Below are 27,511 nucleotides of genomic sequence, written 5' to 3'. Positions count from 1 at the left end.
GGACAGAGACATGTTGTGAGAGTAAGATTTTCTCCAGTTACTGATCTTGTGAGTTAATTATTTATGATGTAATTCACGAAAGCAGTTATTTGTATGCCCCCCACCGCTTTTGAGTAGATTAGCTATTTGAATTATATAAATCTAAATAATTTGGATTGGGTGCTTGCTTTTTTTAAAATATAAATTTATTTATTTTAATTGGAGGTTAATTACTTTACAATATTGTATTGGTTTTGCCATACATCAACATGCATCCGCCACGGGTGTACACGTGTTCCCCATCCTGAACGCCCCTCCCACCTCCCTCCCCGAACCATCCCTCTGGGTCATCCCAGTTGGGTGCTTACTTTGACATTCAGCTTTGTAAAGAAAATTTTGAGTGACTACTAAAGTTAAATCTTGTGTGGAATAATAACTATGCCTTAAACATGGCTGTGGGGGGGGGGTGTGTGTGTGTGTGTGGTATGTGTGTGTATTTCCCAGTACCAATTAATTTTGTTTATCTTCCTGAATATAGCCCCAAGAATATGGAGTACATAACTTAGGAACCTACAAGTCCAAAGAGTAGATTTCAAGAAATATGTTTTTTTGTTTTAGCTTTGTCCTGGCCCCCAAGAAAGCCCCAGCAGATGCGCCCTTCTGAACAAGACACAGAAACAGCGCTTAGTAACCATTAGCTCCCATTCTCTCCTGCCCCGAGGACGAGGACGAGGACTAGCTGTCTTCAGCCGTCTGTGCTGTCCCACTACAGCCCAGCAATTCTTTTTCTCTCCTCAAATTGAGGTGCCACATATGGTGTGAATGTTTTTTCTTTTTTTTAAAACCTGGAGATACAGAAGGGTTTTGTTTATTATGAATGTTTAAAAATTGAGGTCAAATTCATATAACATAAAACTCATCATTTTGAAAGTGAACAATTCGGTGGTATTTAGCACATCCACAGTGTTGTGCAACCATTACCTCCATCTAGTTCTGAAACATTTTCATCATCCTGGAAGAAACCCATTACCCATTTAAGCAGTTGTTCCACACCTCCAAGACCCCGGTAATCAGCAGTCTGCTTTCTGTTTCAGTGACTATTATTGTGAATATTCCATATAAATGGAATCTTATGTGATCTTTTGTATCTAGGTTTGATTGTCCTTTAATTACCCATCTGTCTTTTGGAACATTTAAGATTATTTTTGCAGGCAATAGTATAATATGTTAATATTAACTGTAAGGTGGTGTTATAGTATAGAAGGTAAGAAACTAGATTGCAGTGATTTTTTTTAACCTCTTTGGGGTTACTGTTTCTTCAAGTTAGTGGATCTAATGATAAGAACTGCTTTGAAATATTTTTTCCCCTTGACATGCACAAGTTAGACCTGTCAGTATATCTTTGTCTTTATGGCTGTTATTTCTTGAATTTCTGACTACTGTGTCTTCTTGATGTTTGTCTTTCTTTCCATATATTGAGTTTTTTTGGATAACCATCTTTTTGCCTCTTTGAATTCTTACAACTGAGCAAAGTCAAGTCCCCATTCCCACATACTCCAGAGTTTCTAGGTTCTTAGGGCTAAGAATTGATCGGTTCTTGGTACTGTGGATTCTCTTTCCTACCAGCAAGTATTTTTGAGTTTTCACTGTATAATACGGTTCTAAACGGTTGTATAAAAGACTTTGGTCCTGTCTTTGTTGGATAGTCTTACCCTGATTTGTAAATATCATTGAAATATGTTAACGTTTAGTTGTTTACCCTGTGTTGGGTTAGCAGAAGTCCACATGTATTGAAAATTAATCTTCTCCCTTTCTGTCTGCCTTATGCTTTCCAGATTTCATTAGATACAGTATATTATGGCTTACCGATTTAGACATTTAATAACGCCATCTTAGTACTCGCTTTGGCAGCATATATATTAAAAAAAACCATCTCCAAAATATGTACACTAAGTATAAAGTGTATACTATGCGTAAAATTTATCCTAAGTATAAAATATGAGACTTTCCCATTTGAAATTGAAATAAAAAATCTCAACCTCAGGCCAGCATTTTAAAATGGGAATGAAGGTTCAGTATTGAGAAAGCTAAAGCTGAAGTTTCCACAGTATTAAGAAAGTGTCTTTTATGTGACTGTTGGGTGTAAGTTTCACCTCAGTCATATTCTCTTGTGTGGTGAGGGGACGTTGGGGACAGCAGTGCCAAAGCCAGAAGAAAAGACATCTGGGAATGGGTGCCCGAATGGTAGCGGCAGAGGTGTGGTTTAAATAGCGCCTGTCTCTGGAATGTCTGCGGTTCAGTGCCAGGTTATTTTCTGGGAGCTCTGTTGATTCTAATCATGGTCTGCCTTTCCCCCTGGGTAGATGATGGTGTCCCTGGAATTAAGACAGCGCCACCTAACATGTTATTTTAATGCTGCTCTTCTACCGAATCAGGTGCCCTTTAGAAGAACAACAAGGGACCCCCAAGTTGATACCTTGAAAAGACACAGGGTCAGATAAGAATCTCAGGTTAAATCTGTACGATAACTTCTTGTATGCCTGAACCCTAGACTCTCATATCCAGCTGCTGCCTCTGCAGCATTTTCCCTTGAATATGTAGTTATTTCAAACTCAGGCTAAATCTGAGCAAGCCTCTCAAATCTGTTCTCTCTCTCTCCCATGTTGGTTTAGGACTTTGGACCCAGCAAGTTCATTTATATTTGCTGTGTCCAAAGCTTTGGTCATCCTAGGTTTTCTCCTTTTTCTATTTCGTTCTCACTGGCTCTGTCTTCAAAATATATCCAGAATCTGGCCACCTGTCATCACCCTGGTCCAAGCTGTGATCCTCTCTTTGTTTGTATCCTTGTTTACAAATTGTTCTTGGAATAGGAGCTACTCCACTCAGTAGTAGCTGCTCACTCCTCCAGTGATGCCCTGTGTTGCTCAAAGTAAAAGCCAATTTTTAGGCTCTTTCTGCTCTCTATCCCACACCTACTTCCCCCATTTTAAAACACATTCTCTCTCTCTCTCTCTGATTCCAGCAACTCTTGCACCCTTTCTTATCTGCAAATAAGCCTCAAGCCCTTTGCACTATTTCCTCTTCCTGGATTACTTTCTCTAGATTTGCAGGATTAGCGAGTGTACCTCCTGCAGGTATTTTCTCACATGTTATCTTCTCTGGGAGGCCTCCCTGACTGCTGCATCTGAAATTTCAGTCCTGTTCTGTATCCTTTTCCCCCAACTTTCATTTTCTTCACAACGCTTGTTAACCTCCTAGTATACTTATTAGAAATCACCTCATTTGTCTTTCGTAAAACTTAAAACTTTTTTAGCAAATTTATTTTTAATTGGAGGATAATTGCTCTATAATCTTCTATTGGTCTCTACTGTACAACACTGTGAATCAGCTATAAGTATACAAGAACTTAAGCTTTATGACGACCAGGAATTTTGTTTGTGTAGTTCACAGTTGTTTCCTAGTACCTTAAACAGTGCCTGATACATAACAGACATTGAAATTTTTGTTAATCAGTGAATAAACTTTTGTGGAAACTGGGATCTGGACAACTAGACCTTTCAGAGACAAACCTTTTTGCTTCTCTCTTAAATTTCTCCACGTGGCTTTCTCCCTACCATTCTGTACTTCTCACCTTACAGACTGCCCTCAACCAACTTGGCTTCTTGTCAGGTTAAGACAGAGCGAGTAGGTCCCCTGGATCTTCTTACAGAGGTCTCAGTTTATCACTAGGTGGTCTGTGGATATGGAAAAGTCTGAAGTCAGATTTCTTCACATTTAATTTCTCCATCTTCATGATGAATATTTAAAGTTTTTCTCTTGAAAAGTTTTTATTCAGTTGCCATTGGACGTGTTGCTTCCTGTTTTGCATTTTGCCTTAGGCAGCTGCGTATTTCTTACATTTAACTTGTCTAGTGACCCTGCTAATGAAGATGGAAAGGATTTGATATTGGAGGACAGTGAGAAAGAGTGCTGTTGAAGGCATAGGGGGAAAAGAATTGTGCTTGGCAATGGCATTAGAGATAACATATGCATTAATAACACCTCTGTTGCCCCCAAGCTTTGGGGTGACCTACAGTGTGTACTGGTGTACCCCTGTTGAGAATCAGACTTATGAGCTAACCCAGAATCTCATTATCATGGAGCATGTTGAAATGGAGTCACGAGGATTGTAATCTTATTATTGAGCAAAATTCTGATGTGTCTAAACATTGATGATTCTTAAAACATAGGAGATATGTTAGATTTAATTTTTTCTTACAAAGTGTCTGCAAACATTTTGTTGTATTTGATGGAATGTTTTTCCCTTTCTCATAACTTCTGTTGAAAAGTAATATTTGTGGCAGTTATATTCTGTATTTATGCTGATTATATTTTGGCCCCCTTACTATATACAGTGTTACATGCATCTGCCCACTCCAGAGTGTCAGATATTAACTGTAGACTGTAGAAATGTCTAAAACTTGTGTGTTGTTAAACATGTCAGAATGTATTGCTTTCATTAACACTTTTTTCATTTTAACAATAATTAGTGTATAAGCTTTTTGCATTTTAAAATGGTCTTTTCAATTTATGTTGGTACTGGTATTAAAAATCATGTGTATGATGGTTTTTCTCAAGGAAGTGAATTACTAAGGTTTTGTTAATGGTGTTTTCTTCCTCTTGTGTAAAGGGTTTCAGTTCCAACATGTGTCTGTATTGGGGCGCTTCCTCATGTCTCAACAGGTAATTCTCAAAACACCAGCAGGGTGCCTGAGAGTTCAACTCAATTCTGATACTGTCTACCCTGTGGGTTGAATCAAATCCTGTAGGTGAAGGAGTCAGTCCCAGAAGACCTCCCTCCACTTCAGATGCCAGAAGCCAGCCCCAAGCCCAGGTTGTTAACCTGTACTTCTGACTGCCTATAAATCAGAGGTTCCCATGACACTCCCATCCTCACGCACCTTGGGTTTGATAAATTTGTTAGAAAACCTCACATAACTCAGAGAAGCAGTTTACTTACTGGGTCACTGGTTTATTATAAAAGGATATGATTAAAGGATACAGATGAACATCTAGATGGAAGAGCTGTGTAGAGAGTAAGGTTTGGGGAAGGGGCGTGGAGCTTCCGTGATGCTCTTTCCAAGTGTGCCTCTGTCCTTAAATCTCTGTGTGGTCACCAGTCTGGAGGCTCTCGAAACTGTCCTTTTGGGGTTTTACAGAGGCCTTATTACATAGACATGGTTAATTAAATCATTGGTCACTGGGAGTCTCCCACTGCTCTTCCCTCTCCCCTCTCTGGAGCTCAGGGTGCTGTAGTGGGTAGAGCTGAACGTCACAGTCCTCTAATCACGTGGCTAGTTCCCCTGGCAGCCAGCCCCTGCCTTGAGGTGGGATCCAAAAGTCAACTACCCGGATGTGTTTTCAGGAGCTGAGGAAAAGAGACCAAATATTATCTCACTGCTTTTATCACTCGGGAAGTTTAAGGGTTTGGGGAAGTTGTGAGCCAGGAACAGTGGATGAAGGTCAAATATATATATATACACATATATTTATATTTATATATATTTCAATTCAGTTGCCCAGTTGTGCCCACGCTCTGCGACCCCATGGACTGCAGCACGCCAGAATTTGCTGTCCTTCACCAGCTCCTGGAGCTTGCTCAAACTTGTGTCCATTGAGTCGGTGATACCATCCAATTGTTTCATTCTCTGTTGTCCCCTTCTCCTCCCGCCTTCAGTCTTTCCCAGCATCAGGGTCTTTTCCAAGGAGTCAGTTCTTCACATCAGGTGGCCAAAGTATTGGAGTTTCAGTATCAGTCCTTCTAATGAATATTCAGGGATGATTTCCTTTAGGATTGACTGGTTGGATCTCCTTGCAGTCCAAGGGACTCTCAAGAGTCCCTACTCCAATACCATAGCTCAAAGCATCAATTCTTTGGCACTCAGCTTTCTTTGTGGTCCACCTCTCACATCCATACACAACTACTGGAAAAACCATAGCTTTGACTAGCAAAGTAATTTGACCTTTGTTGGCAAAGTAATGTCTCTGCTTTTTGATATGCTGTCTAGCTTTGTCATAGTTTTTCTCCCAAGGAGCAAGTGTCTTTTCATTTCATGGCTGCAGTCACCATCTGCCATGATTTTGGAGCTCCAAAAATAAAGTCTCTCATTGTTTCCATTGTTTCCCCATCTGTTTGTCATGAAGTGCTGGGAACGGATGCCATGATCTTAATTTTTTTTTTTTTTTTTTTATGGTGAGGACGCAGGCGGTGGTGTAGGCGCGGCTGACCGGTGGGATCTGCAGGTACTCCAACCGGAGGCTCTGGTACGCCATCTTCCCCACCGCCGCCGGCCCCCCACCCCCCCCGATCTTAATTTTTTGAATGTTGAGTTTTAAGCCAACTTTTTCACTATATCCTCTTCACTTTCATCAAGAGGCTCTTTAGTTCTTCTTCGTTTTCTGCCCTAAAGGTGGTGTCATCTGCATATCTGAGATTATTGATACTTCTCCCGGCAATCTTGATTCCAGCTTGTGCTTCATCCAGCCGGACATTTTGCACGATGTACTCTGAATATAAATTAAATAAGCAGGGCGACAGTAGACAGCTTTGACATACTCCTTGCCCAATTTGGAGCCAGTCCATTGTTCCACGTGTGGTTCTAACTGTTGCTTCTTGACCTGCATACAGTTTGCTCAGAAAGCAGGTCAGGTGGTCTGGTATTCCCATCTCTTGAAGGATTTTCCACTTTGTTGTGATCTACGCAGTTAAATCTATGGCGTAGTCAATAAAGCAGAAGTAGATGTTTTTCTGGAACTCTCTTGCTTTTTCTATGATCCAGTGAATGTTGGTAGTTTGATCTCTGGTTCCTATGCCTTTTCTAAATCCAACTTGAACATCTGGAAATTCACGGTTCACGTATTGTTGAATCTTGGCTTGGAGAATTTTGAGCATTACTTGGCTAGCGTGTGAGATGAGTGCAATTGTGCAGTAGTTTGAACATTATTTGGCATTGCCTTTCTTTGGGATTGAAATGAAAACTGACCTTTTCCAGTCCTGTGGCCACTGTTGAGTTTTCCAGATTGGCTGGCATATTGAGTGTAGCACTTTCACAGCATCATCTTTCAGGATTTGAAATAGCTCAACTGGAATTCCATCACCTCCACTAGCTTTGTTCATAGTGATGCTTCCTAAGGCCCACTTGACTTAGCATTCTTGGATGTCTGGCTCTAGGTGAATGATCACACCATTGTGATTGTCTGGGTCGTGACAATCTTTTTTATATAGTTCTTCTGTGTATTCTTGCCACCTCTTCTTAGTATCTTCTACTTCTGTTAGGTCCATACCAGCTCTGTCCTTTATTATGCCCATCTTTGCATGAAATGTTCCTTGGTATCTCTAATTTTCTTGAAGAGATCTCTAGTCTTTCCCATTCTATTGTTTTCCTCTCTTTCTTTGCATTGATCAGTTAGGAAGACTTTCTTATCTCTTTGCTGTTCTTTGGAACTCTGCATTCAGATGGGTATATTTTCCCCATTATCCTTTGCCTTTAGCTTCTCTTCTCTTCTCAGCTATTTGTAAGGCCTCCTCAGACAGCCGTTTTGCCATTTTGCATTTCTTTTTTCTTGGAAATGGTCTTGGTCCCTGCCTCATTTACAGTATCACAAACCTCTGTTCATAGTTCTTCAGGCCCTCTATCAGATCTAATCCCTTGAATCTATTTGTCACTTCCACTGTATAATCGTAACGGATTTGATTTAGGTCATACCTAATGGTCTAGTGATTTTCCCTAATTTCTTCAATTTAAGTCTGAATTTTGGATATATATATGTATGTATGTATGTGGTCATCTGAAGATTTTTTTCCCTATAAATCACAGTGTTGCATCCAGAAATACCCGTTGCAGTGTGTAATTTTCTATAATGACTTTTTCAATTCCGAATTTTGAGATACAGTGTCTGGTCACATGAAAGGAGTGTTGTGCAATAACCCAAACAAAATTAACTTCAATGGAAGAAAAAGTCATGTATTAGTTTTTGAGGGATGGTAGTGTTGTGCACTGGAATGATAGTAAAGGTGATTTATACTAAGAAAATTACAACATCAAAACAGAAAAGGAAATTCTTGACATAACAGACAGTGATTTTATGCATTTATTCATATGTCTTAGTGACTGTGACTTTGTAACTTTAGAGGTAATTCAGGGCGTATAAGTTATTGTAAACAAAAAAAACCAGAAACTTATGTTTTCTAGTTCAGTAAGTACTCCTTTAGCCTTAAAAATTATTAATTTACTCTGCTGAGGTATTTTATTGAATTGTCTGAAAACACAGAACATTAGGTATCTTGGAAAAATACAATATTAGTGATGAGTTAGTGTCCAGATTTGTATTTTTTGCTTGCCTGATACTTGACTGACTTGTAGGCACTTATCACCAGCTCTTTGGGTTTTCTCTGATGTACATGACTGATCTAAAAAGTTGGCAGGCAGAACAATATCCTCCAGCCCCGCAAAAGGCCTAAATCCTAGTCCCCAGAACCTATGAATACGCTGCTTTACTTGGCAAAATATGTAATTCAAGGGCCTTGAGATGGAGAGATTATCCCAGATGATCCTGGCAAGCCCAGTGTAATGTGGGTCCTTAATCAGTGAAGGATAGAGATAGGAGAATGAGCTGAGGCAGTGGAGCAGCAGAGGTTCCAAGTGGTGCAGGGCTCTTGGCTCAGGAATGCTGGCAGCTCTAGAAGATGGACAAGGCACAGCTACCCCAGACTCTCCCTGTGGAGTGCACCCTGATTTTAGCCCAGTGAGACCCCTATGGAACTTCTGACCTCTCCTAAATTTTAAGATAAAAAATTTGTATTAAGTCACTAGTGAAATTCCCTCAGTTGTGTCTGACTCTTTGTGACTGCATGGATAGTCCATGGAATCCTCCAGGCCAGAATATTGGAGTGGGTAGCCTTTCCCTTCTCCAGGGGATCTTCCCAAACCCAGGGATTGAACCTAGGTCTCCTGCATTGCATGTGGATTCTTTACCAGCTGAGCCACCAAGGAAGCCCTAAGTCACTAGATTTGTAGTAATTTGTTAGAAGCAGCAATAGGAAATTAATACAAATGACATTTTAAAAAATTACAGAGCATCTTAATTTGACAGTTTCAGGAAAAATTAATCTTCACTAGTTCAGTGTCAAAACGAGAGTCATTATTTTGTTATATAATGGGAGAAGTTGATGCACAAAGAGGCTTACTGACTCGCCAGATGTGATATCACTATGTTGTTATCCTTTTCTAGACAAAGGTAGCATATAGGTGTGTTTGTAAGAAAAAATTCATCTGTACCCTTACATTTGTAGCATTAATGGCTACTGGATGTGTATGTGGTGTGTGTGTGTTGTGTGTGTTCTGTGATGGTGGAGGAGGCAGGGGCAGATTTCCCAAGCCAGTCCATTGTTCCACATCTGGTTCTAACTGTTGCTTCTTGACCTGCATACAGTTTGCCACAGTTTGTTGTGATCCACTCAAAGTCTTTGGCGTAGTCAATAAAGCAGAAGTAGATGTTTTTCTGGAACTGTCTTGCTTTTTCTATGATCCAACAGATGTTAGCAATTTGATCTCTGGCTCCTGTGCCTTTTCTAAATCTAGCTTGAACATCTGGAAGTTCTTGGTTCATGTACTGTTGAAGCCTGTCTTGGGGAATTTGGAGCATTACTTTGCTAGTATGCGGAATGAGTGCAGTTGTGCGGTAGTTTGAGCGTTCTTTGGCATTGCCTTTCTTTGGGATTGTAATGAAAACTGATCTTTCGAGTCCTGTGGGCATTGCTGAGTTTTCCATATTTGCTGGCATATTGAGTGCAGCACTTTCACAGCATCATCTTTCAGGATTTGAAATAGCTCAACTGGAATTCCATCACCTCCACTAGCTTTGTTCATAGTGATGCTTCCTAAGACCCACTTGACTTCGCATTCTTGGATGTCTGGCTCTAGGTGAATGATCACACCATTGTGATTGTCTGGGTCGTGACAATCTTTTTTGTATAGTTCTTCTGTGTATTCTTGCCACCTCTTAATGTCTTCTGCTTCTGTTAGATCCATACCAGCTCTGACCTTTATTGTGCCCATCTTTGCATGAAATATTCCCTTGGTATCTCTAATTTTCTTGAAGAGATCTCTAGTCTTTGCCAGTCTATTGTTTTCCTCTATTTCTTCGCATTGTTCACTGAGATGGGCTTTCTTATCTCTCTGCTATTATTTGGAACTCTGCATTCAGATGGGTATATCTTTCCTTTTGTCCTTTGCCTTTAGCTTCTCTTCTTTGCTCAGCTATTTGTAAGGCCTCCTCAGACAGCCATTTTGCTTTTTGGCATTTCTTTTTCTTGTGGATGTCTACCTGGAAATAGCCTCAGATCCCACAGTTTAAGGGCTCAGTCCCACTAGATTGTCTCTCTTCTTTCCTGCCCCCTTCAGATGCCAGTACTAATCCAGCTTGCCACCTGTGTTTCTGACTGTAGACTATAAATCCTAGGTTCTGACAGTCCCCTCCTTGGGTTCAATTTGTCAGAATGGCTTACAGAATTTAGGAAAATAGTTTACTTACTAGGTTGCTGGTTTACTATTAAAAATACACGATTCAGGAATAGCCAGGTGGAGGAGATGCATGTGGCACGGAATGGGAAGGGATTCTCGCAGCACCTTCACAGGCTCATCAGCCTAGAAGCTCTCCAAACCCAGCACTGGGGATTTTTATGGAGGCACGATGGATTAAATCATTGGACACTGGTGATTGTTTCAACCTTTAGCCCATCTCCCCCCCAAGGAAGTGGTAGTGGGGTGGGGCTGAACATTCCAACCTTCGAATCTCTGGGTTGGTTCCCCTGGCAACCAGCCTCCATCTTTAGAGGCTTTCCTAAAAGTCACCTTATTAACATAAGCTCAGAGGTGTTTGAAAGGGCTTGCTATATAAGTAACAAAAGACTCCTATTTATTTCATCTTTATCATTCTGGAACTATTTAGGAACTGAGAACAAAACTAAGTACTGTAACAAAAGATGCCTTTATGGCTCTTAATAGGAAATTACACGGCTTTTAGGAGTTATATGCCAGGAATAGTAGATGAAGACCATATATTTCTTATTCACAGTGTGGTGGTGGTTTTTTTTTTTTTTCTTCTTGATTTGGTTGAAAGAAATGCTGTTACTGGGACTTTTGAACGGTGTTTGATGCCAATGAATATTAATGTTTTCAGTCTTTTTCGAGTCAGCTAAATAAGTATGCCTAAGTGAAGTTTATTGCCGTATCCTAAGGTAATCTTATCACTTGCTAGTATTTCTCAGCAGTCCATAGCTAGGGCACATTATTTGAGCTTGATTTTTAGTATGAAGTATTTGTTCTGTTTGCTTTGCTATGTTTGCTTATACCTGATAAACTGCAGCTGTTTCCGTCTTTAGAATTTTTCCTGCCTTGTGGAATTGCTTAGTTTTAAGCTATGGTTATTCTGTAACTGCTGGACCATTTTATTTGCTTGTTGGTTTTATATTGATACCAAGCTGTCCTCCTGAAAGATGCTCTTATTTAGTGTCCCTTTTTCCGTAATACATTGCTTTACGTTTGAATGAATGTGGAGCCTGCAAAAAAGGTCTTCTTAGTCTTTGACATTCAAAACCATCACACCTTTTATAAAAACATTAAAAAAAAATGGTTTGAGTTGCAATATTCCATTAAAAGCTTGTAATAGAATCCAGCATATATGCAGACTCCTGCAGCAGATCTTGGGCACTGCGTCCTTAAAAGGAAAGCAAAAGGAAAGCAGGCTGCTGCGACGCTGGCAGTGCCTTGTGTGTCCTTGGTTAACTCTGTGTGGTACTCTTCGTGTGAGATGTGCGTGCAGCTATAAGGACGCTGGTGTCTTCACTTCATACACATTTTTATAGTGGATCTCCTTCCTGCCCTAGGTAGTTGATATTACAGGTAATGGAATTCTTTTTGGCACTGTGAAAGCAGTATTATCTTCAGCTAGTCTGTCTTGTTTTTCTTCAAGTTTCAAAGGATTTCCTCTTGTGCTTTTGGAACTCTTGTTTTAAAATCACATTTTAAGTCATGGTTTTTAAGTGAATCTTGGTAATTCTCCAAAATGTAAGATTGTAGTCTGGAGGTAATACACACTCATTTTAAGTGTTTCCCCTGGCCAGTTCAGTAAGGCTTTTCATAGTGCTTCCTGACACCTGGGATAAGAAAGAAGCTTCCAGGAATGAGTGTGTCAAGGCAGATGGATGACAATGGCAGAAATAGAGCCCTGGCAGGATTCTTCTGGTTGCCTTTAGTCCCTGAGACATAGTTCCTGGCTTTTAGAAATGATTGATTACACAGGGCTGCCAACTAATAATATGTCTCCTAATGCTGAGAAAGGGAATATGTCTAATGATTCTTGGTTGTATGGTACTGACATTCGAATATGCATCACTGATTTAGTGAAGGCTTGCTTTCTTTAAAAACATTATATTAAATGAACACATTGAATTATGAAATCCAAAAGTAGCATTTAAATATTAAGTATGAAAAGATATATTTAGACTCCAGGGAACTTTACTGTTTACCATAAAATGTCTTTAAACATTTAATAAACTATGCACACGGTTATAAAAATCAAGCAGTTATAGAAGGAATTTATAAAAAAATAAGTTTCCTTTTCTTTTCTCCACCTTCAGTTCTTTGTGGAGATAACTTTCCCCCATCAGCCTTTCATTCTGAGAAATTTCAAAACCAATAGATAAGTTACAAATATAATACATTGAACACCAAATGCTTTTGAAATAGGTTTTCCAGTTGTTAGTACTTTGCCACATTTTGAGCTTTCTTTTTTTTTTTTTTTGTCTCCGTCTCTCTGTAATAATTTTTCCTGAACAACTTGAGAGTTAGCTCCAGATGTCATGACATTTACCCCTAAATATTTCAGCATTGTATGTTTTAAGAACACATTTCTCCTGTATATTCACACAGTGTAATTATCCAGAAACTCTAACATTTGAAGTCCATTTCATCTTCACTCTTAGTTTCACTAATAACTTCTGTTCCAGCTCCATTCAGTCAAGGTTATTTAGTTGTTTTATCTCCTGTAATCTAAACAGTGTCTCAGGTGGTTTTTATTTTTGTTTACTCATGTCATTACCATTTTCAGAGGCCAGACTATTTGTTTTACAGAATGAGCCTCAGTTGGATGTGATCAGGTGAATATAAACATTTGTCTTTGAAGGAGGAGGCAGGAACACTACACAGGTGATTTTTGAAGCAAGACCTCTACCATCTCTGAATATTGTCCTTTTGTCATTTTTTTCCTTTAAAAAAATTGAATTGTGATGAAATATACATGACAAAATTTGCCATCTTAACTGTTTCTAAGTGTACGGTTCAATGGCTTTGGTACATTTACATTATTCTGTAACATAAATAACCATTACTGTGTCCAGAACTTTCTCCACCTTGCAGAACTGCAACTCTGTATACAGTAAGTCCCCACTCCCTCTTTCCCTGCTCCTGGCAGCTGCCACTCTGCTGTCGCTGTGAATTTGACGACCCTGGGTGCCTCCTAGAAGTGGAGTCGTATGCTGTTTGTCCATTTGTGACTGGCTTATTTCATTTAGTGTAATGTCTTCAAGATTTATCCATGTTGTAACATGTGTCAGAATTTCCTTCCTTTTTTTTAAGTTGGAATAATTCCATTTCATTTATATGCCTCACTTTGTCTATTCATTTGTTGATGGACATAGCGGTATTTTCTTGTTTTTATCAATCTTGACATTATATACTGACTTCCTTTATGAGTTTAATTCATTTTTAAATAATAAAAGCAGAGCATCCTCATTGTAGAATATGTCAGAGGGGAGAGACGTTATGAAGAAAATACAGTTTATGCTGTCTCTATATAGAAGAAATCTTTCGTGTGTGTATTTTGCGCATCTTGAGTAGTCAGTTTTTAATATTTTTATGCAAATTAAATACATTCTTTTGTTGTTGAAGTTTACGTTTTGAAGTAATTAAAATATTTTCATCTTTAAAAAAATGTATGCTATGACTTTGAGTTGCCATACTTTGTTAACCTAGCTCTTACTACTGGCCTTTGATTTATTTGGAAATTTTTTATTCTCATAATGTTTTGAGGAATAAAATTGTCAGCATTTCTGATGCTTTTCTTAGGTTCCCAGAAATGGGATAATAGGATCAAATGATATAAATGTGTCAAAGGTATTTTATGCATATTAGTAATAGTAAATTGCTTCCTGGAAGGACTGGACTGGTTATATTCTCATCACTGTAAGAGACTGCTTGTATAGCTGTACCTTTGCTGATGTTTGTTATTAGAAGAAGCAAGCTATCTCATTTAGTCAGTCATTTGTATTATTTTCTGTGAATTGATTTATGTCTTTTGTCTATTTTTCTTTTGTGATTTTATGAAGTTGTATGAAGTCTTTGTGAATATAAATAATGTTTATATTACAGATATGTACTATGTTGAACATTTTCTTTACCTTTTTTTTGTGGGGGGAGGTACAGCATTTTGTCTTTCACCATCTTTTTTTTTTTTAAACTGAGGATTAAAATTTTTTTCCAAGTAATTTCCATTTTGACTTATTAAATTCTCCTTTGATTTGGGTGGTTCTATCTTACATAAAATAGTTCTGCTTCATTTGTTTTGAGGCTCTTTATTTTGATTTTTGTTTTTAATATCAGTATTGCACTTCTGCTTAAACAATTATGGCTTTATTAGGTATCTTAAAATCTCAAAGGCAAATGTCCAACCTGTTCCACCCTCCCATTGCTTTTCAGACTTGTCTTAATTTTCACCTTTTCTTTGGCCATTCATGTACACATTCAGACGATCATTGAGTGTACTCCCAAGCACTCAGAAGTCAGGGCTCTCAGTAAGTTTGTGGTCTGGTCAGTGCAGTGTGATAATTTCAGGAGAGGAAACAGAGGAGGCTAGAGCAGTGTGTACCCTAATCTCATTGGGAGATTTGGAGAGGACTTTCAGGAAGAGATGACATCTAAGCCAGAACCTTAGAAGAGGGGAAAGAGTGTTTCTGTCAGAGGGAATTGCTTTCGTTGAGACCCCAGAGGCTAGAGAGCACGGCCCATGCATTCAGTTCTAGTCTGCAGGTTGGAGTGTAGAATGGGAGCCGTGAGAGAGAGGGCTGCGGGGTAATGCTGGACCTTTCAAGGCCTTTAGTCTGGTTAAAGACTTTAGCTCCTAGTGTAAGGGCAGTGGTAGACATTTGGAAGGAGCTGCCTTCATCTCATGTGTGGTCGGGAAGCTCATTCCAGTCAGTGTCTAGAGACTAGATTGGGAGGGGCAGCACTGGAGCAGGCAGATCATATAGAAGGAAATTAAGGCAGTCCAGATAAGAAAGGGTGCAGCCTCGACCTGAGGTCGAGACAGTGGTGGATGGAATAAGGGGGATATATTTGAGAGAGACTTTACAAAGGTAGGATGGATAAAACTGGAAAGAATTGATATTGGAGTTGAGGTGAGAATTAAGAAAGATACTCGGGTTTTTGGCTTGGACAGTTGGGTTGGCTATCGGTATCATTTTTCCGAGACATCGAAGACACGAAGTTCTGTTTTAGGCATACTATAGTGAAGATGTCTAATGAGTTGTTGGACATACGGGCTTGAAATTTTGGGGGAAAATGTACCGCTCAGTTTTATGTGGATTTTTCTGTGGATTGTTGTGGGGCCCTGAGTGTTTACTGAAGCTGTGGAACCTTCTCTTGCAGTAGCAAATGATAGCAACTTCCTTGTTTTGTGCTTCTTTCTGAGGACCTTATCAGGATGAACTAATATCTTTTCCAATCTGATGATTCTCTTAATTCTATCAATATTTTGGCTAGAAGAAGAGTTACGTGGACATAATCTAAAAAGTATAAAGTTATGCCGTGAGAGGTTTTCTTTTTATCTGTCTGCCCCTTTTAAAATGTTTATGTACCCTCTAATTTTCTCACTTGTAAAAGAGAGTAGCTAGACTTAAGTCTCTTCACTTTCATGCATTGGAGAAGGAAATGGCAGCCCACTCCAGTGTTCTTGCCTGGAGAATCCCAGGGACGGGGGAGCCTGGTGGGCTGCCGTCTGTGGGGTCGGACACGACTGAAGCGACTTGGCAGCAGCAGCAGCAGCAGCAGACTTAGTCTAATTCAGTTCCTCTTAGAAGGCTGATCTAAAATGGTATAACTTTAAACATCTAATGATTAGTTTTAAATTTGTCCAGGATAGCTTGACAGTAGAGCAGATGAAATTTTTTCTTGAAAAACTTTAATATCCCTTCAGTTGACTTTTTGACAACATTTTAAGTAACCATTCTAATTTGAACTCACATTCATCTTTAACCCATTAAAGTTGGTCCTCATCTCTGATCGCCTTCCCAAAATAACTTTGTGACATGTTCCTTTCTACCCTTCCATTGTGCTTTTAGCAGTAATTCTTCTTGCATGGCAAGATCTTCTTTCTTATGTAGGTGTCTGTCAATTCAGGTAATTTTTTTGGTGACTGTGGCGATTTATATTTCCATGGCAGTTAACAGTCATCAAAGATGTAAGAGGGTAAGAGCTCGGAAGTGTAAACTGCATTTATCATCACTTGATGTGATTAATAATAGAACATTTAAAGGTGTTCCTTAGATTATTATTTTGACTTCCCTATCATTTGAATTCATTTTTCTAAAGAGGATGTTTCTGGGAGTTCCCTGGTTAGTGGTTAGGATTCTCAGCCTTCACTGCTGTGGCCTGGGTTCAGTCCTTGGTTGGGAAATGGAGCCCACAGGCCACACGACGCAGACAGAAATAAATAGAGAGGATCTTTTCATAATGAAGTAAGTTTATTGAATGAATTGAATAGAAGCTCATCTTGATAAAGTGTAGACTCAATTAAGAATTTGTTTCCAATATATAATTTTCACATCTTGGTTTTTTGAAAAGGTATTGTTTATTTGCACTATTCTATAAATAGAAACGATAGATTTTGACTTGTTGCCATTGATTATTATGTGAAAAATGCATCTTAGAAGGTGATTTGTTTGGTCTCCTCAAACTGTTTTTGGGATTGCCATGAGCTTGCATGTACTTAAGATACACCTAAAAATATTGAGGTCATTTTATTTAAAAAACAGCTTCTATTTGAGTTATTGAGAGCGATGGCTGTGTCTGTCTTAAGTTCATCTTTGAACTGTAGCCAAATGGTTAGGAGTCTGAAGAACTGGGTGATCAAGTTTCCTTTTTAGTATGCAAAGACAGTTAAGGGAATTAGGCTCCAAGTAGAGGAAAACTGTCCAGACATTGTAGCCACCGACATCTGCATCTTTCTACTGACCAGAGTAAAGGGCATTCTGAACATTACCACTTAAAACTAACTTTTCTCTTTAAGGGCTCCTGAAATTGTGCCAGCTGACTCCAAGTCCACCCTGACCCCACAGCATAAAGCATGCTGTGATGTCACAGCTACCATAGAACTCCAGGGTAGTGTTGAGCTGGCCCATGTGGGCTCAGGTAAGTCCTGGCTTTTTTTTTACCATTTGGCATTCTTTTCAAAGTTAGTTACAATTATGATTTTATGTCAAAAGAAACAAGGCAAAACTTTGAAAACTGTGCCATATATGGGGGAAAAAATAAGTCTGTTTTCTAAATATCTATGAGCCAGCTCCATATTCTAACCAACGGAGTTCCATAGTAGCTGTGAAGTCCTCTGTGAGTTGTGACCTGTGACTTCAGAATATGTTAAATTCTACTCCTGGCCCACCTTACGGAACAGTATGAGTTTTTTTTTTTCTTCTTCTTCTTCTTTTTCACTTCACTTATTCTAAGGTCCCTATGTTTTTAAAAGTATTTTAGCTTTATCAGGAACTATGTACCACCACTTAGCTAGGTGTGTGTTTCAGTCAATTTTGAATGCGTAATGATATGGCCTGTTAGTTTTATAAAGTTTATCTTCTCAGAGTGCCTTCGGCTGTCTTCTTAATTGGTTTTCATAACATGGGCTTCCCTGGTGGCTCAGAAGGTAAAGAATCTGCTTGCAGTGCAGGAGACCTGGGTTCAGTCCCTGGGTTGGAAAGATCTCCTGAAGGAGGGAATGACTACCCACTCCAGTATTATTGCCTGGAGAATTTTATGGAGAGAGAAGCCTGGTGGGCTACAGTCCATGATGTCGCAGAGTCAGACACGACTGAGTGACTAAGGCTTTGACTTTCACTTGGAGTAGGAGGGGACAGAGCGTGTAATATATGTTAAATTTTCAGACCAACGTATTACAGAGAAGCTTCCGTTGACTGTTGGAGTTATTCTGAGATGTCCGTAACCTAGAAAGCTTGTATACGTTACCTATTTCTATTCTGCTGGAACTTTCCAGTTTTTTCATGGTCTTTGTTGCATTAAGTGAGGTTTTACCACTTAGATTTATTTACTGTATTTTCCTACTTACCACTTCTTTTACTTTCTTCCTGCTTTCCTTTTATCCCCTAATGTTAAAAGGTGGTAAAAATGTTATGTGAAGGACTCAGACATTTTCTTAGTTGCTTTGCATATAATCTGATGCTTTTTTCTCCTTAAGAAAACATGTGTAGCTAAAACTTAAATTATCTCAGTATAGGCCAGATCCTTTAGACACCATGTTTACAATGAAAACCCATCTATGAAGAAACTGTAATCACTAGCTCCTCTTGAGCAGTGTGTAAGTGATATACAACAAACATTTGGGCAGTTCATTGACATTCTCGTGAAATTTGATTTGTAATAAATTTACTGATGTTTTGTAGCCCAGAATTCACCCACCAGTAACTGAAACTATGAGCTGTTAATTGTGGTTAATGAAAAGAATGGAATTATGTATTCCTAAAATATTAGAGAATGAAGTATTTTTCTTTTAAATGTTATTTTGTAGTTGAATCTGTAGTTGAATTTGTGTTTTTCGTGTTCTGGAAGGTTTGGAGATTTATTTTATGCTGTGAAGAATAGAGAACAAGATCTCTGTTGACCTTCATTTTCTGCCCTCCTGTGTATATTCCAGGCTAAGGGCAGCAGCATTTCCCATTTGCAGTTTAATGCGGAGCTTGTGGTCAGGGGAAGTAATTGTTTTTGAGATCTTGGATTAGGCCAAATAGAAATCAGTTTCTATGTACATATGTCCGCTTTATTGAGATGTAATTCACATACCATGCAGTTCATCATTTGAAGTCCTGTTTTTGGTAAAATACACTAAGTTTGAAGGCAGACTGTAAGTCACAATTCCAAAGCACAGCTGCTGAGTTTGCTGTGGTGTTTGGTCTGTACTCCTCCCCACCTATGACTGGCTAATTAGTTTCTAGTTACAGAAATCCTTCAGAAACATTAGAGAGGAAATGAATTCTTGAGCATGTATTTCTGAGGTGAGATCCTTCCAGACATCAGCTGTGTGATGAATTAAAATAGCGAAGACAGCAGTTTAGAAGATCTCTTCTCCAACCAAAAAGCATAGTTGGTTGGCATTTACTTTTAGATTACCTCATCTTTGGGAAACAAAAAAATATGTGTGCATATGTATACACACACTGTCTCTCATGCATATACATGTACTGTGTAGGTATTTCTCTTTTTTCAGGTAAATTGATCAGAACTTTTTGGTCCCTTTGTTGCTTCTGAAAGTGCTTAGAACATTTTTTATATCACACAAAATTTTATAGATGCATATAATTTTAGGTTGAAGCTAAAAACTGTAAAAGGTACAGCGATACTGCACCTAGGAGTAGTGAACAGCTTTGCTAGAGGCGAAGTGAAAAGTTGTTGCCTTCATAAGGAAGTAGTGTATACCTGAAAAGAAATGGAACAGGGCATGTTTAGTTTAAAAAAAAAAGCATTAAATTATTCAAAATGTTATGAACACTACTAGATTATTCTCATCTGTTCATTAAAACAGGTAGATTTTAGATTTCTGTGTCTGACCTCCAGGCTTGGTCTTTTGAGAAGCCCACCTCCTTTTATCTCATGCCAGCTATATTACCTTTCAGCCCTGATGACGTCTCCAAGGCGCTGTGCCTCATAAGGTTTTGTTGAAGTCCTTTATGTATTGGAGTGGGGGCTACAGCTGTCCTTAGGTGTTTATGTTGAGGAATGTATTAACCTATATTGCTGTGAAATAAAAATTTACCTAGGAAGGTGTTATCATTTGAAACCATGGGTTCTTAACCTGAAAAATGTTGTGTTTCAGGGGTTCGGGGTCATCTTTCTGGGCAGAGGATCTATTTTTGCAGAACGGATCTTTGATCCCAGAGTTGGAAAACTTTGAAGCTGGCTTTTTATGACTCACAACTATGCTGAAGGGCTGTTTTGAGTATAGGAATCATGCTTTTACATTTCTCACATTGCCTGGCATATTGCTCTGTGTGTCATGGGCATTCAGTGAATGTGGGAATTATCATTTTAAAGCTTTGTTACTTTTAATAATGGGGGAGATTGTTGCATTGAACCAGTCTATTACACTTTAAGGAACAAGTCTTATTTATCTAATTCCTAATTCAAGATAGCAGTTTAAAATGCAAGTATACTAAGAAATATTTTTAGCTAGTAGTAGCATTTTATGTAACAAATTTTTCTTGAAGTAATTTAGAAAACAGTTATTTAGTCCTGCAGTCTTGGGGTGTGTGTATGTGTGTACCACTATTTGTGGTAAATGTGAAGCTAACCTGCACCTTCATTTTTTTGCCAAGGTTATTTGCTTATTACTCATAGATATACTGTACTTACTAAATAAGATTTCTGTTATTACCTGACATTAATTTGTGTTAAGAATAATAACATAGTTTAATGGCAACAGAAAGTTCTTTATGGATTTGGGAAAATTGGAAACTTGTTTTGTACCTCTACCCCCAACTGGTTTATCGCATTTTGTTTTAGCATATTTCTATTCAAAATTATCTAGCTCAAGTTTTACTGTATTAATAATTTAATAATTCTTAATGGGTATAAGGAAGACTTGACTGTGAGAAATTCTGAAATCAAAGTATTGCTAACTTTTACTTACATTAAACATTTATTTTAACTGCTCTTAATTGTCTCCCAGTTAACAGCAATGTGGAAGGAAGGCTCAGCATTTACTTTGATTCAACTTTAAAAATGCAGCATAGGGATACCCCTAGTAGTCCAGTGGTTAGGATTTGGTGCTTTTACTGCCATGGACCAGGGTTTGATCCCTGGAGGGGAACTAAGGTCCTGCAAAGCCACTCAGCACAGCCATAAAAGGGGAGGAGGGCAGAATAAAGGGCAGAACTTGCCCAACAGCAGCAGCAAGCACATCCTTGTCTCCTTGGTTTCTGCAGAACCAGGACCAGAAAACAGGGGCTTTAATGTCTTCACACTAGATGGTTGATCTTTGATCCTCTTAATATATTCTAATAATTTCTCTAAACTTTACCAGAGCATGGAGCCAGCACTAATGGGATGGTAAGTGCCCAGCTAGGCAGTTCTAGTTCTGGAAGGAAATGAAAGGGAAAGGAATACACTGTCATTTCCTTTGTATTCTCTAGGACATTTGAATGATGCCCTGGGATCCAGGAAGCACAGAGAATCAGAGTTTTGAGTGACTGCTACAGGTTTGTGCTTTTTGAAGAAAAATAGAATTAAACTTAATTTTCTGTCCTGATGCTTGTTTTAGGTGTTGTAGAAGGTGATTTAGCTGCTATTGAAGCTTACAAATCGTCGGGAGGGGACATTGCCCGCCAGCTCACTGCAGATGAAGTTCGCTTGCTGAATCGCCCTTCTGCTTTCGATGTTGGCTATACTCTGGTACATCTGGCTATCCGTTTTCAGAGGCAGGATATGCTAGCAATATTGCTTACAGAGGTGAGTGTGGCATTCTGATTAAATATTCTTTTATATGAAGGAAATGTGTTCTTTAGTTTTCATTTTTGATGTTTTAATATTTCTCAGTTCTTAAATGTTTTAGATTTGATCAGTCCTCTTTTAAAAATGACATTTAAAATTAAGACACTTCAACAGAAGGGATATGTGTTTTTTAAAATAGGACATTTTGCCACAATGATTGAGTCATATGTTTGATTTTTAAAAAACCGAAATGCATTAGTCATTCATTCAGCTAACAAATATTTACCGAGTACCCACCATGTTGAAGGCACTGGGCATAAAGGGGTGCAATGGTGAAGACATTGGCTCCTGCTTCAGTGAATCTCCAGTTACAGTGATTCTGTATAGCGTGCAGTTTCATAGATGTAAGTGCCAGGTGCTGTGGGGAGTACTTGAGAAAGTGTTTTGTGGTACCTTCCTTACCTTCTTACCCGCAGCAGGTCATGTTTTAGCTGAGATCTGAAGGAGTAGGATGAGTTAGCTTCAAAATAGGTGGAGATGAGAACGGCATTGAGGAAGCTGTTCAGAGGCAGGGGTGGTGGTGTTTGTGGTGAATTCGGAGCTGGTGGGTAGCTCAGCGTGGTTGTATGGCGGATGGGAAGTGAGAGAGACAAGTAGGGGATGCAGTGTGAAGGATCTTCTAGGCCAAAGAACTGGAAGATGATTCTGAGGGCAGTTAAAGGCTCTGAAAAGGGTTAGGTGGAGGGACAGGGGAGTGAGAAGATCAGCGTGTTGGCTGCTGGACTTAGGGGCGAGCCTGGTTAGGACACTGTAGTGACGCTGGCAGAAATCCCGCTGGGACAGCCGTGGCAGTGGCTGGTCTGAGAGGGATGCTGAAGACGCCAGCAGAGTTAAGTGGATGGACTGGCTGTGGGGAGAAGTGGTGGTGGGGTCACAGTGGTGTCTGGGTTTCTAGATTAGATAACATGGTAGATGCTACAAGTAACAGAGGTTGGAGTGAATTAATTAGGATATGACTGTATCATCCAGGTAATTTTTTTTTTTTTTTAAGAAATAGGGTAAAAGTGCAGTGTTTGATTAGTTGTGGATTCAAATCCATTATGGTCAGTATACTCCTTCTGTGTATGCTTGTTTGCATATTTGAACTCTCCAGTATCTGGAAACATTTATGCACAAAGCATAAAGTGGGAGGAGTGGTTAAGAAATATGAATGTTAGGTAGGAGCATGATTGAGATGGCTTGCCATTGTTTTTAGTTTGCTAAGAGTCCAGTTAAACCAGGGGCAAGGTAGGGCTTGAGAAACAGTCATGCTGAAAGCACAGGGAAGGCTTACTGAAGACAGGGCTTCCCTGGCGGCTCAGATGGTGAAGAATCTGCCTTTAATGCAGGAGACCTGAGTTCGATCCCCAGGTTGGGAAGACTCCCTGGAGAAGGGAATGGCAGCCCACTCCAGTATTCTCGCCTGGAGAATCCCATGGACAGAGGAGCCTGGCGGGCTACAGTCCGTGGGGTCGCAAATGGTCGGACACGACTTAGTGACTGACACACTACAGAGGATAAGGGAGAAGGGGACTGTTTGGAAGGCGGCTCTGTGATTGGAGAGACTGGTGTTCTGCAGCGTGGGACGGGGCAGTTCGAGGTGGTCTCTGTAGTGTCGTGAGGTCTGGCTGCACTTGTGTTGTGACACCCAGTTGTGTATCAGACAGGACGGCGTGTGGAGTCATAGTTGCTGGTGGTGGCTGGAGACAAGAAGGAGCAGGCAGCTGTGAACCAAGATGCAAGTCTTTAGTGGTGTGCTTCCCAGGTGGCTCATTGGTAAAGAGTCCGCCTGCCAATGCAGGAAACGTGGATTTGAGCCCTGGGTCGGGAAGATCCCCTGGAGAAGGGAATGGCAACCCAATACAGTATTCTTGCCTGAGGAATCCCATGGACAGAGGAGCCTGGTGGGCTACAGTCTATGGGGTCGCAAAGAATTGGACACAACTTAGCAAATAAGCAGCAGCAGGTTCCCCTCCGGCTGGTAGAGGTCTCTGAGAAGATTCTGGAGGGACTGGTGTAAGCCATCAGCCTCCTAAGAGCATTCTGAGGACTAACAGTGTGGAAGACAGTAGAACCTCAGTGTATTTATTTACAGCTGGGTAACAAATCCCCTCAAAACTTAGCAGCTTACGACAACAAACACTTGTTATCACAGTTTCTGAGAGTAAGGAATCCAGGAGTAGCTTAGCTGAATGATTTTGGCTCAAGGTCTCCTCTGAGGTTCCAGATTGCCAGGGCTACTGTTGTCAAGAGGCTCAACTGGGGCTAGAGGCTGTGGTTCTAAGTACACTCAACGTGGTGTTGGCAGGAGGCTTCAGATTCTTGTCCTGTGGGCCTGTCCGTAGGGCTGCGTGTCATGTGCTGGCTGGTCCCTCCTTGAGCTAGTGAGCCGAGAGAGTGTGAGGAAGAGAGAGGGAGAGAGAGAGTGAGTGAGTGAGGTGGAAACCACAGTGTCTTTTCTGTGTAGCCTAATGTAGAAAGTGATACTCCATCATTTCCACCATGTTCTGTGGTACACATGGACCAGCCCTGGCACACACCGTGGGGGGAGGTGGAGAGGACGCTTGTTCTAGGGAAAGAACAGAATCGGTGGTGGAATTTCGTCTCTGTGGTGTGGGTACTCCACAGGACAGAATCGAAGGGGCCAGTAGGGAGACTGGGATGGGGAGAGCATGAGTCTGGGCTGAGGGCTGTGTCTGCAGACAGGGCACGGAGCCAGCCAGGGCCTTTGGGGATGAGAACAGGAGAGCGTTACATTTTGGGAATGTGTGTCTGGGGCTGGGGGCTTACTTAATTGGATTTTAAACCATGAGCCCTGCTTGTAGTCTGGTGGAATAAACGGACTGCTTTTCAAACTGTTGTTTTTAAATATATAAAATAGAAAATAGGTTTGCAAAGGAAATCAGTTACATTGAAATATGTAGTTGTCAGAATATTAAATTTGTGATGTATAAGAACATGCATTTTAAATGTAGGCAGGTAAAATGAAGGATTTAAATTTAATTGAACTTCCTGTTCTAGTTCATGGACCCTTCCCAAGTTCACAGGCCCTACTTAGCTAGTAGGCTAAGGAGCTGATGGAGAGTCATGAGGCTGAAGAGGCTAGGAGATAAGGGGCAGGCTTCAGGGGCAAATGCTTAAGGACGGTGGCAGGAGGAGAGGTTTAGCAGTCAGTCACTAGCTCTAAGGTTTCTTTTGAGGTGTTCAGTGTTCAAAATCTCCCCAGGATTTTGCAAAGGGGCTGAGGGTTAACAGTTTTGAAAAAGCTATTTTTGAGTTTACTTTTGAGATCCATTTTAATGCTGTTACTTGAGAAATAGTTATATTCTGAAAATATTTACTATTTTTCCACAGTTTGTTGCTTAGGTTGGGCTCGTGGAGTTCAGGTGTGGTGACAACTTCACCGTCAGTGTTAATCCTGGCCAGTAATGTTTAGAACTGAATTTTCATGCAGGTGTTTTCAGAAGGGGATGTCTGATGGTCGTCATGGGTATACAGGGTGTTTGAAACTGTTCACTTGCTGCTGCTGCTGCTGCTGCTGCTAAGTCGCTTCAGTCGTGTCCGAATCTGCGACCCCATAGACAGAAGCCCACCAGGCTCCCGCATCCCTGGGATTCTCCAGGCAAGAACACTGGAGTGGGTTGCCATTTCCTTCTCCAATGCATGAAGGTGAAAAGTGAAAGGGAAGTCGCTCAGTCGTGTCCGACTCTTAGCGACCCCATGGACTGCAGCCTACCAGGCTCCTCCATCCATGGGATTTTCCAGGCAAGAGTACTGGAGTGGGGCGCCATTGCCTTCTCCATCACTTACCTCAGTAGTAAGTACAATTAAGTGTGTCCACGTACGTTATGTAGATGACAGTATCATAAAACTTTGTGTGTGGCTTTATTGGAAGATCTGCTGCTCCAAGCCCTGCTTGTTACTAGAAGTCTGTTCATGAAGGTTGCCCAGGTTAGTGGCTGCAGCTGTAGTGACAGAGTGGAGGGTCACAGCAGACTCATTTCCTCTCAAGTAGATGGATACTCACCTTGGGTTTCCGGATTATCTGTGTGTAGATTTCTTGAGCTCCACGGAGGAATACAACTTAAATGTAAGATAATGCCTTTTCATCCTTTGTTGTTGTTCATCATTTTAAAAGGACAGAAAAGTTCTTGCTCAGGTTTCATTCCTGTTGAGTTGTACTACTTCAGAGCTTTGTTGTCTGCTCTACACTTGGGGAAATCAGATGCTTTTTAAAAAATACAAAATTATAGGGACTTCCCTGGTGGTCCAGTGGTTAAGATGCTTCCCCTGCAAGCAGTGTGGGTTTGATCCCTGGTTGGAGAACTAAGATCCTGCTTCTACTTTCCTCTTTCTCTGTGAGCTGGAATTCCCTGCTTAAGAATGTTTTTATTAGGGGCCTGATGGTTATTCTTACTTTGCTTTCTGTACTCATTCCCTCTCCTGTAATGAACTTTTGTGAATAGCTCTGTCTTACATACATTTTTATATGCTTGTTTGTATATTTCCTTGGGGTAAACACCACTAAAAAGTAGAATTACTGAGTTGAGAGGGTAAAGCATTTTTATCACTGTTTCCCAGGAAAGTTGTACTGATATACTCATATACTGTTGAGGACATAACACCAATATCTCATATATTTAAAATAAAAACACCTTAAGTTACTGGAAAGTTTTGGTAATTTCTTTTTAATGCTGTTGATTTCTGCTTCCAGTGATGATGAATGAGATGTAGAAGAAAGTTTCTTTTGTATTTAAGGTGTCTCAACAAGCTGCAAAGTGTATTCCTGCAATGGTGTGTCCTGAACTGACAGAGCAGATCCGTCGTGAGATCGCTGCCTCTCTTCACCAGAGAAAGGGGGACTTTGCTTGCTATTTCCTAACTGACCTTGTAACATTTACATTGCCAGCAGGTAACTCCAAATCTCTTTGTGAAAACAAATTTCCACTTTGTTATATTCTTCCAGTGTCTGAATGAAAATGATTCTGTTAGAAAACAGATAGCCACTATTAGTAGATGGTAGCTATCTTATAGATACAACTTGACTGTCCTGTTTTACGGAAAGTAATCAGTATATAGGCCATTTATAAACTAATGCTATAGAGCTGAGAGGAAGACAGCAGCTGGTAATAACTGACTTTGTGGGCCTCAGATATTTTTCAGAATGTGTTTTATCCATTTCCTTTTCTCTTTTTATTTTAGAGTGTTATGAATCAGCTTTTTTCTTTTTCTTTTCACATGTGTTTATTATTTCTAAATTAGATAACTATTGGTTACTTGATATTAGGAGATAAGGTCAGAACATGGGTTTTTGATGGGTAGATACAAATTATTTGCATCAAAGATACTGGTATTCTTTTGAAAGTGTCATTACTTCACTCATTATGTTAATTTCTACTGTATTTGTGAAGCAACTTTTTATTTTCCAGTTCCGTGACAAGTGAAATGTTTTCCAGGTTGTTTTTCTCAATTGACACTGAGTAAATGCACTGAACACCTAGAGTTTCTAAGTAAAACTTAAATTTTGGTTTTGAGTGTTCTGAGCTTTCTGTTTTAAGCTTATATTAAGATGTGAGCAGAGGTATTTACAAAATGATAGGAAATTACAACAAGTGTTTTAAAATTGGACAAATTTCATTTCAAATGCACTCTCTATATATTTAAACTTATTACACTGAGTGATTAGA

At 39.8% G+C, this 27,511-nt stretch overlaps 1 protein-coding gene across 3 annotated transcripts in view; it reads left to right on the top strand.

Annotated features, from left to right (window-relative positions):
* The window catches only part of ZRANB1 (zinc finger RANBP2-type containing 1), a 73,663-nt gene that overhangs the window by 30,825 nt on the left and 15,327 nt on the right, over nt 1–27,511 (top strand). For all 3 annotated transcript variants that reach the window (XM_070363546.1, XM_070363544.1, XM_070363545.1), the window contains 2 exons: nt 21,616–21,803; nt 26,583–26,736. In XM_070363546.1, the coding sequence (XP_070219647.1) occupies nt 21,616–21,803; nt 26,583–26,736 (342 nt within the window). The remainder of the gene's footprint in view (nt 1–21,615; nt 21,804–26,582; nt 26,737–27,511) is intronic.

The sequence above is a fragment of the Bos mutus genome, chromosome 26 (genome assembly GCF_027580195.1).
Source record: "Bos mutus isolate GX-2022 chromosome 26, NWIPB_WYAK_1.1, whole genome shotgun sequence".
NCBI classification, from domain to species: domain Eukaryota; kingdom Metazoa; phylum Chordata; class Mammalia; order Artiodactyla; family Bovidae; genus Bos; species Bos mutus.
The sequence above is the reverse complement of the archived record's forward strand: the minus strand, read 5'-3'. Positions and strand labels throughout refer to the sequence as shown.